General features: G+C 46.9%; 2 protein-coding genes across 4 annotated transcripts in view; one reads left to right on the top strand and one right to left on the bottom strand.

The window, feature by feature from the left end:
* Positions 1–666: 666 nt before the first annotated feature.
* On the top strand, positions 667–5423 carry LOC105564351 (proclotting enzyme-like). Its single transcript, XM_012016664.1, has 8 exons — positions 667–852; positions 1489–1628; positions 1714–1841; positions 1904–1998; positions 2348–2681; positions 3398–3642; positions 4692–4852; positions 5085–5423. The coding sequence occupies exons 1-8, from the start codon at positions 744–746 to the stop codon at positions 5244–5246; spliced, it is 1374 nt and encodes a 457-aa protein (XP_011872054.1). The 5' UTR covers positions 667–743; the 3' UTR covers positions 5247–5423.
* A 296-nt stretch (positions 5424–5719) lies between these two features.
* The window catches only part of LOC105564350 (atrial natriuretic peptide receptor 1-like), a 107894-nt gene continuing 102061 nt past the window's right edge, over positions 5720–11552 (bottom strand). For all 3 annotated transcript variants that reach the window (XM_012016661.1, XM_012016663.1, XM_012016662.1), the window contains 2 exons: positions 10303–10394; positions 5720–8339 (listed from right to left, as the gene is read on the bottom strand). In XM_012016661.1, the coding sequence (XP_011872051.1) occupies positions 7683–8339; positions 10303–10394 (749 nt within the window). In that variant the 3' untranslated portion in view covers positions 5720–7682. The remainder of the gene's footprint in view (positions 8340–10302; positions 10395–11552) is intronic.

Genomic DNA, 11552 nt, shown 5'->3' with positions numbered 1-11552 from the left:
TCTCGCTTCGACAAGCGTATGCGCCGAGTATTCGCATGAATTAACCTTTGTCCGGACAGGTCACGCGTAATTCTGCCGCCTCGCTTCTCCACTTGGACGAAATGGCTCCCGATCCGTGGCCTTAGCCTTTGCGTCAATTATGCGGCGTTAATAGGTTCATTGAATGATCAGGGACTGAAGGAGCGGCGTAGAGTCGCCGTTGAATCGTCACAATGCAGCGTAAAGTACTTTAGTGCTTCAACAATTTGACACGGCATTAAATCAGAGCGTGAAATATCGCTCAACAATAGCAAACAATGTCGAAGACGTATCCATTGTTCAAATTACATTACAGTAGGGACTTTATTGAAACTTGCAAGGTTTTACAAATATTTTCCTCGCACGCGTCCCATTTCTTTCCTCAAACAAGCAATTGCTTTTCTCGTATAAATTAATGCAGTGCGAAATATTTAAGTAGCTACGCGTCTCAAATGTAGCAGTGAAAATACTATAATAATCAGTGTATCTATATTTTTCATTAAATGGTTCTTGTTCAATTATAAGAAACAGTGCGTGTCACGCGAGCGCCTAATGGATGACGTCCAGCGTAAAGGTGCGTTTGCGTGGTTCCGTACAGCACAGGCGTGTGTATATAAGTGACGGTTTTCCATATTTCGGAGTCATTGTCTGTTCTCTGGCTGTCGACTAAAAAGCCGTGTCGTCGCGTTGCCGTGACTTGTCATATAACGAGAGCCGGTGCGCCGATGTTAATTAAAATGGCGCACATTAGTGTCTACCGACTTGTGTTATTCCCTTTATTGTGCGCCCTTCAGTGCTGCCGATGTCTCCCCTTCGATTTTCAAAGCACCACGGGTGAGCATTGTTTTATATTAAATAATGTTAATGAATTTTGCTACGCCGCAAGTGTATGCGCCATGGAAAAAATTACTACAATAGGATTAATTGAATTTATTAATTTTAATTAACAATTTTTAATTTTAATTTAAACTTTGAATTAATATTCGTGCGTTTTGATACAATTAACAAAGATGCAAGTCAATTAAAAAAAAGATTGTTTTTCTTTAGTTTAGAATAAACTATTAAATTTGTGATGAAGGAAGAAAGTAGATTTTATGATGATTCAGATCGTACGTTCGACAAATATATCTGTTTTATAAACTAAAGCACAACGAGACTATTTCTGATAAGATACTTGTAGAATTTGTGTCATATTGCATGAGAATGCGCGTTTCACAATATTTTTCAACACATTTAACAAATGCGAGCGCATCAAGCGTAATAAATCGCAGATGTTGGAGATACACTTTTGTGTTTGGCAAAGTCTCGGGACAGACAGACGCTTTTCCGCCGGAAATAGCTAAATCATATTACGATAGTGTATCATCCAGACGTTGTGTCTTCCAATGGTCCTTTCTAAATATCGATACACATGTTACACACGTGCTCGCACACACGGAAGCACGCGCATGCATCTTGTTCATTTCTTAGAGCCTGCGGTACTTGGGGATCAGGCGAGTCAGGAATGGCGGGCACTTCATACGGAAATGTTTCAATTTCCGGGAAATACTTCCCATTCGTACTCTCGCGACGTACGGTTTCTCCAAAGAGGACCCAAGATTTCTCGGCAGGTATCGTGCGCCACGTTATCTACAAATAGTTTTGAAAATCGAACCGTTGTAGCAGGCGTTTTAGGAATTTGCTCTTTCTCTCTAGAAAAAATATCAAGCTTGCACCGCGCCGGGCAATCGAGGCGGCCACTGCAAACATTTGAGCGCATGCCCTTCGGCGAACCGCACGTACTTTCCGCAATTTATGGATTATATGTGCATAATTGAAAACACGTAAGCTCACGTCATGTTCCACGCCTCGATTGTTCCTATTATTAATGTTTCTTTCGTCGCAGGTACGTCGGCGTGTGCTGTCCGGATAGCGTTGGGGAAACGCGCACGAAAAAAATATTCTACGACGAATTAGCCGGCATATTACCGGCGATAGCGAGTTTGTATAAATTTTAATTATCTGTTTGAAAACGACATCATTTTAATTATATTATTCCATTAAATTATTTAGGTATCAAAGAATTATTTTCACGTCATAGCACGATTGAGAAAATCGCCCTTTTTTACTTACATGAACCGTTTTGCCGGTACAATACATTCTTATATATTTGCACGAAACTTGCGATAAATATGTGCACGAACGTTTTTACCAGCTAACTTAACGCTTCTCGATGAAAGCGCTATACACGTGTGCTTTCGTGATAAACATCGATGTCTCTCGCGGTATCGAGTGTCCGCTCAGCGAGCGAGAGTGCCACGTGTGCATACTTGAAATTCTTTTCTCGCAGGTCTCGACGATGTCGATTTCGACATCGAGGGAGAGCTGGACGAAAGCCGCGAGAACGCGGACGAGAACGGGCCATCTGCTAGCACGGCAGCGAACGGCGATGCGAATTTGGGGAAGGATGCGACGTCGGCCAAGCAAGAGACGGGGGGACCACGAAAACCCAGAGGATGCGGCACAACCACGAAAATGAGGATCAGAATCGCGGGTGGCCAACCGGCCGACCCTCAAGAGTGGCCGTGGATGGCAGCTCTTCTCAGACAAGGCGCGATTCAGTATTGCGGAGGGGTATTGATCACTGACAGACACGTGCTTACCGCCGCGCACTGCGTTTACAGGTAAAACCTATCGAGTAATTACATCCCGTTCTTTTATGATATAACAGCGAATACTTAAATGTTCACCAGGATTTTTAACGACCCTTGCAAAGATTAAATAAACTCTTAATATCTTGATCATCAAGCGCTTAATGGTTTTCAAATTGCTTTGTAGTTACAAGATATTAGGTTGAAATTCTTCATCACAACAATTTTTTCTCATACATATGAATCAACAAAACTTCACGCTGCGCGTTATTTTAATGTAAGCTGAAACAAAATGTAAAGATTGCGAGTGCGTAAAAAGAGAGAAGAATCGTGACAACTGGTTACAATAAAGGAACGTATGTATATGAATGGGCGGGTGGCAGATGGGCGAGATATAAAATACGGTGGGTCGATTGATTGACAGCTATGTCGTGCTCGTAGGTGCTCAGCTTGAAACTCCTGCGTATCCGTATCTCCGACACCACGAAATCCAACGTCCGCGTCTCCGCGAACGTAGTGAAATCGCGCCCGTCGAGCCTCGCTGCGACGATGTCGCGCGGCTGGTGCCTGCAAAAATACGAGGCTCAACCTGAAATCGCCAACGTCCTCGGACGTATTTCATTTCGGGATACACGCGCACGAGTGGCTCTAACGCGCGACACACGCCCGCTTTGCCCGTTTGCCGTAACCACGAAATGAACAGTTAGACCATAGGAATGAGTTACAGTTATCCCGTCGTATTTTTACAGGTACAAACCACGTGACATCACGGTGAGACTCGGCGAGTACGATTTTACCACGTCCGAGGAGACGCGGACGTTGGACTTCGCGGTGTCGGAGATACGGATACACAGGGATTTCAAGTTGAGCACCTACGAGCACGACATCGCCATCATCAAGATCAACCGGCCCACCGCATTTAACAGCTACATCTGGCCCATCTGCCTACCGCCCGTTCAACAATCGTTTGAGAATAAGAACGCCGTCGTTACTGGTCAGTGCAAATAAATCCCATACATCTCTACCTTTGCTCGATTTCGAGCGTCGTGATCCCTCTGCATATATCCGAGATATACGGGACCTACAATTTTACGAGGAGGCAAATGTGCTCTCGGTGGGTCGCCTCTTCCTCCCGAGAAGTGGCGATCGAACGAAGATCGATGATCTCTAGTCGGCTCTTGGGCTCACTAAAACAGCGCTTACCTCTCTGCGCCGCGATCGCCACAAATTTCATACATACACACGGAGAGACCAATATGGTTACCACATGTTTAATTAGTACGACCTATACAGACAGCTATATCTGCGATTATCATACCTGCATTGGTTTGATAAGTAGTGGAGTCTATATGCGTTTTGTGTAGCAAACTTGTGCCCGGTTTCACCAAAAGGTTTAATCTCAGTTGAATTCACGTCTGTCTCTTTCTAAAGCATCAGTTGGAAAGAGACAGAGAAGAGATTAAGCTAAGTTTAAAGTTAAACAACGTTTGGTGAAACCGGATCTTAATGAATGTTGCAAGACAAAACAATGTAGATGCTCCTACTATTTATACGGCAACATTTTAATTTCAGTTATTTTTTCCTTAGCCGGTCTTTACGTGCACTGACCGGCAATAAATCGTTTGTCGTTCCCCCACTTGTTGTATAATTCGTCGATCGGCTGGAGTGGGGAAACAAGTCACTTCCCTTCTTGCGAGACGGTTCATTGCCGATGACTATGTTAGTTTTCAAGTGTCTCTAAAAATTAAAAGCGAAATAATATCAGTTTTTCTATTTACGCTCGTCATTTATACACAACCGGGTTTTTTAACTGTCACAAAACTGATTAAAACATTTAACGTGTTTATTTAATTCTTCAACGCCGCCATTAGTAAGATTTAATTAAGATATTATTTATTTATTTTCATTGCTGTCTGGAAACATTTTGTTTAAATAGTGTAAAGTTATCACGGAACATCAGTTCCGCTGACTCTGCCGAATGGATAACCGCGAAGGTAGTGAAAACTGTTCTCATAATTTGAAAATTGTCAACGTTTTTACTAGGCTGGGGCACGCAATACTACGGAGGGCCAGCTAGTACAGTGCTGTTGGAAACCGAGGTACCGGTGTGGCCCCAAGAGAGATGCGTTCGCAGCTTCACGCAACTGATCCCGAATACCACTTTGTGCGCCGGTGCTTACGAAGGGGGTCGCGACGCCTGTCAGGTGAGACGATCATTTATTTATTCCGGAAAAGTGCCGGGCTCGCGGCGACACGATGAAATGTTAAGTGCGCGTGGGCCAGCTAGAGAGAGAGTTCATCTTTAATGAAGGCCGTCTTTCTAGCTGAAGTCCGTTAATATTTGAAACAGTCTGCGAGAGGCGCCGAAACAAGAACGGATCCACTTTAATTATATCAGCTGACCCGATGAACCGGTTGTTTTTTTGGTTCTTTCAGGGCGACTCCGGCGGTCCGTTGCTGCATCAACTCGCCAACGGCAGGTGGGTCAGCATCGGAATAGTATCCTGGGGGATCCGCTGCGGCGAACCCGGATACCCGGGGATATACACCCGCGTGAGCTCTTACCTCGATTGGATATTCGCGAACGCCGTGTTTTGAGAATCACGTAGCATCAGCCGCCGCTCTCACGTGCCAAAGATGTTTCTACTTTTATACACTTGGAATAGCTTCGCACTTACGTAAGGCATCCGGGCTGATAAGGCCGCTCCCCGATCGGACGCCGGGGGGTGACACCGATAGGACGATCTTGAAAACGATTAAACTTTATTTTCGGAATATTCATCGGTACATCGTTGAAAGAGAGATTGACACAGATAGAATTTCACTCTTTGCGTCTCACACCTCTCCCCGTACCACCATACGACGCACGGAGAAAAACATTTAGCTGCTGTAGCCAAAACTTAGATATAGTGACAGCTAATATTTTTAGTTGTGACAGCTCAATATTTTGCTACGACAGCAAACCGTTTGCTATTATATTAGGTTAGCCTAACCTAACCTAACCTAATATATTAGGTGCGACAGCAAACGGTTTGCTGTCGTAGCAAAAATTGAGCTATCGCAACTAAAAATATTAGCTGTCACTATATTAACTAAGTTTTAGCTACAGCAGCTAAATGTTTTTCTCCGTGCGTTTACGGCAGGGCGACCGCAGAGTATCATCGGCCTCCTGCATCGTTCGTCCATACATTAAACACTGATATGCAATTGCGACCGCAAGTGCACATACCCGTGCATGTGTGTGTGTTTTGTGTATGTATACGCGCATGTGTGCGCGTCTCGTGCGCGCATTCACAGACATATGCACCCGCAATCGGCATTGTTTCTCAGACACGCCACAGACTCGTTTCGCGAGAGGCCCAGCCTCCGTTCGCCACGAATGGCCCTAAACTCCCTAATGCCCGAACACGGACGCGACCGACGTGGAAAGTCGGACGGCACGGAAACGCGCACAGTGCCTCCTCTTTGCGTGCGTCTCCGCTGCCGTTCGATTTTCGCGCCGACCGCATCCGCGTGCCGGCATCGCTGCCTAAACATTAACGTTAGCTACGGTAACTTTTGCTTTGTTGCAGCCATATACATATATATATAATCTAATCTCGTAAACATATACGTGATACTTGCGTATACATATATATATCTTTTTCTCTTTTGTATATTTATATATAACATCCTTACACGTGTAGGTATGGAATTCTGCGTTACGTGGGTCTCGCGACGCGTTGCGAACGGCCATATTTGTCATGTCGGGCATGCAACGTTAAACACATGTAGCTATGTCTTTCGCGATGCTTGCTCGCGATCCGCGGTCCGCAGACGAGTTCGGAAGGGCGCGAAAAATATCTTACAGTAAATAAAAACGTATTGAAGGAGGCTTACGCAAATGTTTCCATAGAATGTAGCGCGCTTTGGTCGGAGAAAATTTCTCGCTCTACGACGTACGAATTTTACGTCCCAATCTCGATAAACGTCGACTCTTATCTATCTCTCTCTTCTATTCTTAACGATTGTGATAGCAAAATAGAGAGGCGACTCGATCGATCACGATCATTTTCTTCTTCTTTTGATAAAATGGACCCTACGATCCTCACAAATTCGCTTGCGTTCGCGATCGGGTCTCGATTCATTTCAGCGTGTAAGGCTCGGCGGGAATCCAGGTGTCGGATGCTGCTAATCTGAGAAACTCGGTTGCTAAACTAATTGTAAGCCCGTTGCATCTTGCGTGCACCTTCGCAAACGAATCGCATCGGAGACGTACGCGCGTAAAATTGGAAACGCGAATGTTCTCACTTTGAATAAATAAAATGCACACACACACACGACCGATATAATACTGCGTCCATGTACAGAAGACTACAAGTACGGCAATAGTACGTCGCCGGTCGTGTATCTCTGAATAATTAATTGCCCCTGCCTCTCCGCTTCTGGATTCGGATCGTCCGATCCGACGATCCCCATTGTCCGTCCTTATCGCGCGATCAGCTCATACGCACTCGTATTTATTCTAAATTGCGTTAATCGGTAAACGTTGGTTCCATAATACCTTGTAGGAAGAGATCACTTGCAGTCGGTCCCGCCTCGTCGGCTATATCTATCGCGATGCGAGTAACAGTCAGGATTTACGGTACCAAAAGCGAACCTCCCACTAGTTAATTACCTAGAATCCTAATTTAACAGACACTTTCTAGAAATCACGAAACGTCGCCGCGAAAACTAACGTTAGTTAATCCAAGAGGAGCACCTTCGTCCGATAGAAGACAATTGTCGCCACGATATGTTCACAAATCACTTCGATTACTCCCGGAACGAGCAATTCTCAGAGCTTCGGTGGACCGGGATGCCGGACAAAACTCCTATACGCTTCCGTCCTCCGCGTCCCTCGACATTCCCGCAGCTTCGAGCGCAATCGCTTTCCCCAGCGAAGCCGAGCAGATCGATCGGCTCGGCTGTTCCGCGATGCCCTTCGGAGGATATCGCGGAGTCCGATAAACGGCAAGGTGGACCACGTCACCGGGAAGACGGCCTTTAAGAGAGCTAAACTCTGGGGACCGCACCGGCGGGTAGCAGGAGTGGCGCGTTGGGACCACTCTCGGTATGATTGGGCATACTCTCGGCCGTCGGGTACACCTGGTGCACGGAATTGTTCGCACTCGGTGGGCCGCTCGCGCGACTGCGGGACGGCGAGGAGTTGCCGATCGGCGTCGCGACGACGACGGTGCGCGACGCGACCACCGATTTGGGCGCGCCGTTTCCGGTCACGCCGGCGAGACCGCAGGCGGGATTAACAGTCGTGGATCTCTGACCCTGAGGCTGGCTGGTGGCCGACGTTGGATTGGCCGGGGCCGCTTGGCACCGCGGTTGGCCGGCCATTAAACCCTGGTGCTGCGATTCCTGCGGTCTCTGCTGACCCGGATGTCCCTGCTGCCGCGGCTCCTGACTCCTCGACTGAATCGATTGCTGGCTCGGATACGGCTGCTCCGACTGACCCTGAAATTTGTGCTGTTGGCCGACGGACGAGAGCGCCCGCTGCTCCTGCTGCTTCGGCTGCGTCATCTGAATTTGCGTGGTGACGGCGGGTTGATCCTGAAGAATCGATATCTGGCCGATCGTCGTCGTGGGATTTGCCTGTTGCACATTGTTGTTGGTCGGTTTCTCGCCCATCAGCCAATAGGTTGTCATCGGACCTTTGCCCTGGGAATATTAGCGAAAACGAGGGATTATTTCGGGTTAAAGCGATGCAACGACCCTTCACTTGCGCGGCGCGCGAGATAAAATCTGCAATAAGTGCTTTACAAATCTTTTCGACGAAATACAATGTTCCTCTAATATACATCCCTAATTCATTCACTTCGCAGCTAAAAAATAAACCCGTTTAACGCAGCCCTCGAATATCTGCCGCGAACAAATACGCGGGCTAATTTATTCATAGAGGTGAAAAACGATTAGCTCGCGGCAACGAAATTACGCTGTTTCGCAGTCGGCCGCGGATTAAGAATCGCGGCGAACTCAGGATGCGTAGTAGAGATTTAATTAAGGTCGTCCCGTGGCGGGATTCAATAACAAAGGTGAAACTATTGTATCGCTTCGTTACGCGATAACGATCAGCGCTCTCGCCCGCGTTTAACTCGGGCGCGTTCGCGGAATATTCAAATAAGCGGGCAGGCGCGCGCGTTACAATAGCCCTGTGATATACGAAGCACCTGAATTTTAATCCCGGTACCGCACACACACGCGCCAATTGCCGCGCGCGTTTCCACCGGGGTGCTATCTTACTAATTAACTGCATACCGCCGCGGAGTTACGCGAATGCGCGCGCGCGCTCCGGGCTCGCTCGCTCGCATCGCGACCGCTGAACTTTGACCCGAATTGTACGGTAAACGATCCAATCACTCCGCGGACGCCTTCGTCCATCATTCGAGAAGATGTACTTAATCGATCGGACGACAACGTTTACGATCGCGCGCTCGCGGCCGACGGCAAACCGATCGGGGGTCGTCTCGCAATAATCGCACGGATCTGTAATGGTGGCCGACCCGTTATCGCCGACCCGTTCACGATAACGTCGTCGCGATCCCGCGGCTGCACGCCGCGTCCTTGCCACGTCGTTCTCTTTATCAGCGGTGACGCGCGCGGGACGAACGACCGTAATTTCAGCGGCGCCGAAATTGACTGTCGCCAGCGGGAATTGCTCTCTTCCGGGAAAACGGAGACAGATCGCACCTGCGGACAACGTGACGGCCGTCGCCGACGCATGCGGTGAATCGTGCACCGAGCGAGGGAGCATAACGCCGCGCGGTCATGGTAGAGCACCCCTGAATATGTAACGGGAGCAACGCGCGTGTGGGAAGCTGACCGCCGGACACAACTGCAATCTGCAACTCGCGCCGGCCCTTCGAAGTTGCAAATGCGATTCGTCAAAGTTGGCAGAGCCCCAGTCCCTCGTCGAGAGACCGTTGCTCGCTCGTTTGCGCGCGTCCAAATAAAATTGGAAGCGGTAACGTCGCAATTAAATCGGGGCAAAAGATCCCGCTCCTTGAGCCATTCCCGGCCATGTTAGCAGAATGGGAGACGAATTTATGTTAAACACATTTAGCTCGTGGCGATAAATTGGAGAGATTTTCACCCGCGAGCAACTTCGGGTTACTTTTCTTTTTCAAGGGAGTTCGCCGCAATGGAAATGTCTAATTGCGTATATTCGTTAAATTGCAAACCTGAGGATTAACTTGCAAGAGACAAGGATGCGCACGGGGGCAGAAAGATTTCGAATTGTACGTCGCGATTTGCGAGACGAGATCGCAACTTCGAGTCACTTTTCTTTTCAAGGGAGCTCGTCGCAACGGGAACGTTTTATTGCGTTTATTCGTTAAATTGCGAATCTGAAGATTAACTTGCAAGAGACAAGGATGCACGGGGGCAGAAAGATTTCGAATTTTACGTCGTGATTTGCGAGACGAGATCGCAACTGGGACGAGCTCGCGCAATGATCATTCCCTCTGCTAATATCCCCGTCACGTGAGAGATCGCTCGACAATCTCGCTCGGCACGACTCGCTCGGGTCCCTTCTTTTCGCTTGTCCTCGAGAAAAGAAGCGACAGTTCGCGAGATAAAATTGGACGGCGAAATTGGACGAAAAACCGCATATCAAGAGCCTTACCTTTAATACGACTTCTCCCCTGCAGACAAGCTCGAATGTACTAAAGGTATCCAGGATTTCCTTCGTCTTTGGGCTGACATGGATCTTCAAAGCTGTCGTAGAAAAAGGAAAACGATTTCTTTTACGTACATCCTATAATCTTCCCGCTGCACTAATTGCGAACGGCGGCTCCTTTAATATTAGTTATTACGCGAAATAACTGGCTAAAGAATGCTGTGAGACGCGACGATTGCTCTGTTAAACCTTTGTCATGCATTGGCTCTTACAATTATCACAACGGAATTCAATGTCTCTGAACGACGTTTATCCCACGCAGAGTTTACAGAAAGTACGAAATGATATCTCGAGTGCCTGCCTTTTAAAGTTAGTTGAGTCGCTTCAAACGTAGGATGTGTATTATTTTCAACGGAATATATTTTATTTTGAGGTATTTCATACTCCAAAGATAATATTGGACTTGATGTTATTTCCATCCCATAAAGCCAACAATTCCGGCGGGAGAACGTGCTGTGCCCTTTTTTGCGTAAACCGCTTCAAATATTGAAATGTGACATTTAACGACCGGCGGATATAACAACAAAATTTTTTTTTTAATTGTTAGGACTGAAACGCGGCACAGAAGAGAGCATTTCAAAGTAACTGCGCTTCACAGCTCGCTTTGAACCGGTCACTACCGCTGGTAGTGCACTTTTTTAGGTAGTGCACTTTATAGACTAAATATACTTTCAACGCATTTTTGCGAATGCGTCGTGATGCACAATCACATGTATCCCCGAATTCTATGTACCTCTGTTATTCGCGTAATTGCCCCTTTGTTATTTTTCACGTTATTTAATTACACCTACAGGGCATTTTACAAAAAAGATCTTAATTTAAATGTTTTTCGAAATCATTTTCGCTCAAAATGTCGGGAAAGGTTGATGTTCAAGTTGTAAAAAATTTAGTAGAAAAATTTTACTGTACGTGGCGTCTCACTCAATGGTTTGATAGACCATCGCACGGACGCAGAACGGCTGCACCCCCGAAGACCCCTCGAGTAAATAAACAACAGGGCATTTAAAAAATATTTTAATTAAAATGTTTTTCGAGATCGGTTTCCCTCAAAATGTCGGGAAAGGTCGATGATCAAGTTGTAAAAAATTTAGTAGAGAAATTTTACTCCTACGTGGCATCTCACTCAATGGTTTGATAGACCATCGCATGGATGCAGAGTGGCTACACCCCCGAAGATCCCTCGAGTGGATAAACAT

The sequence above is a fragment of the Vollenhovia emeryi genome, unplaced genomic scaffold (assembly GCF_000949405.1).
Source record: "Vollenhovia emeryi isolate VEMERY1.0 unplaced genomic scaffold, V.emery_V1.0 DF939166.1, whole genome shotgun sequence".
NCBI lineage: Eukaryota > Metazoa > Arthropoda > Insecta > Hymenoptera > Formicidae > Vollenhovia > Vollenhovia emeryi.
The sequence above is the reverse complement of the archived record's forward strand: the minus strand, read 5'-3'. Positions and strand labels throughout refer to the sequence as shown.

Coding starts and splice junctions, on each gene's coding strand:
- LOC105564351 (XM_012016664.1), top strand. CDS start 744: ATGTTAATTAAAATGGCGCACATTAGTGTCTACCGACTTGTGTTATTC. Junction 1,999..2,347: donor CATATTACCGGCGATAGCGA/GTTTGTATAAAT, acceptor CTTTTCTCGCAG/GTCTCGACGATGTCGATTTC. Junction 2,682..3,397: donor GCCGCGCACTGCGTTTACAG/GTAAAACCTATC, acceptor GTATTTTTACAG/GTACAAACCACGTGACATCA.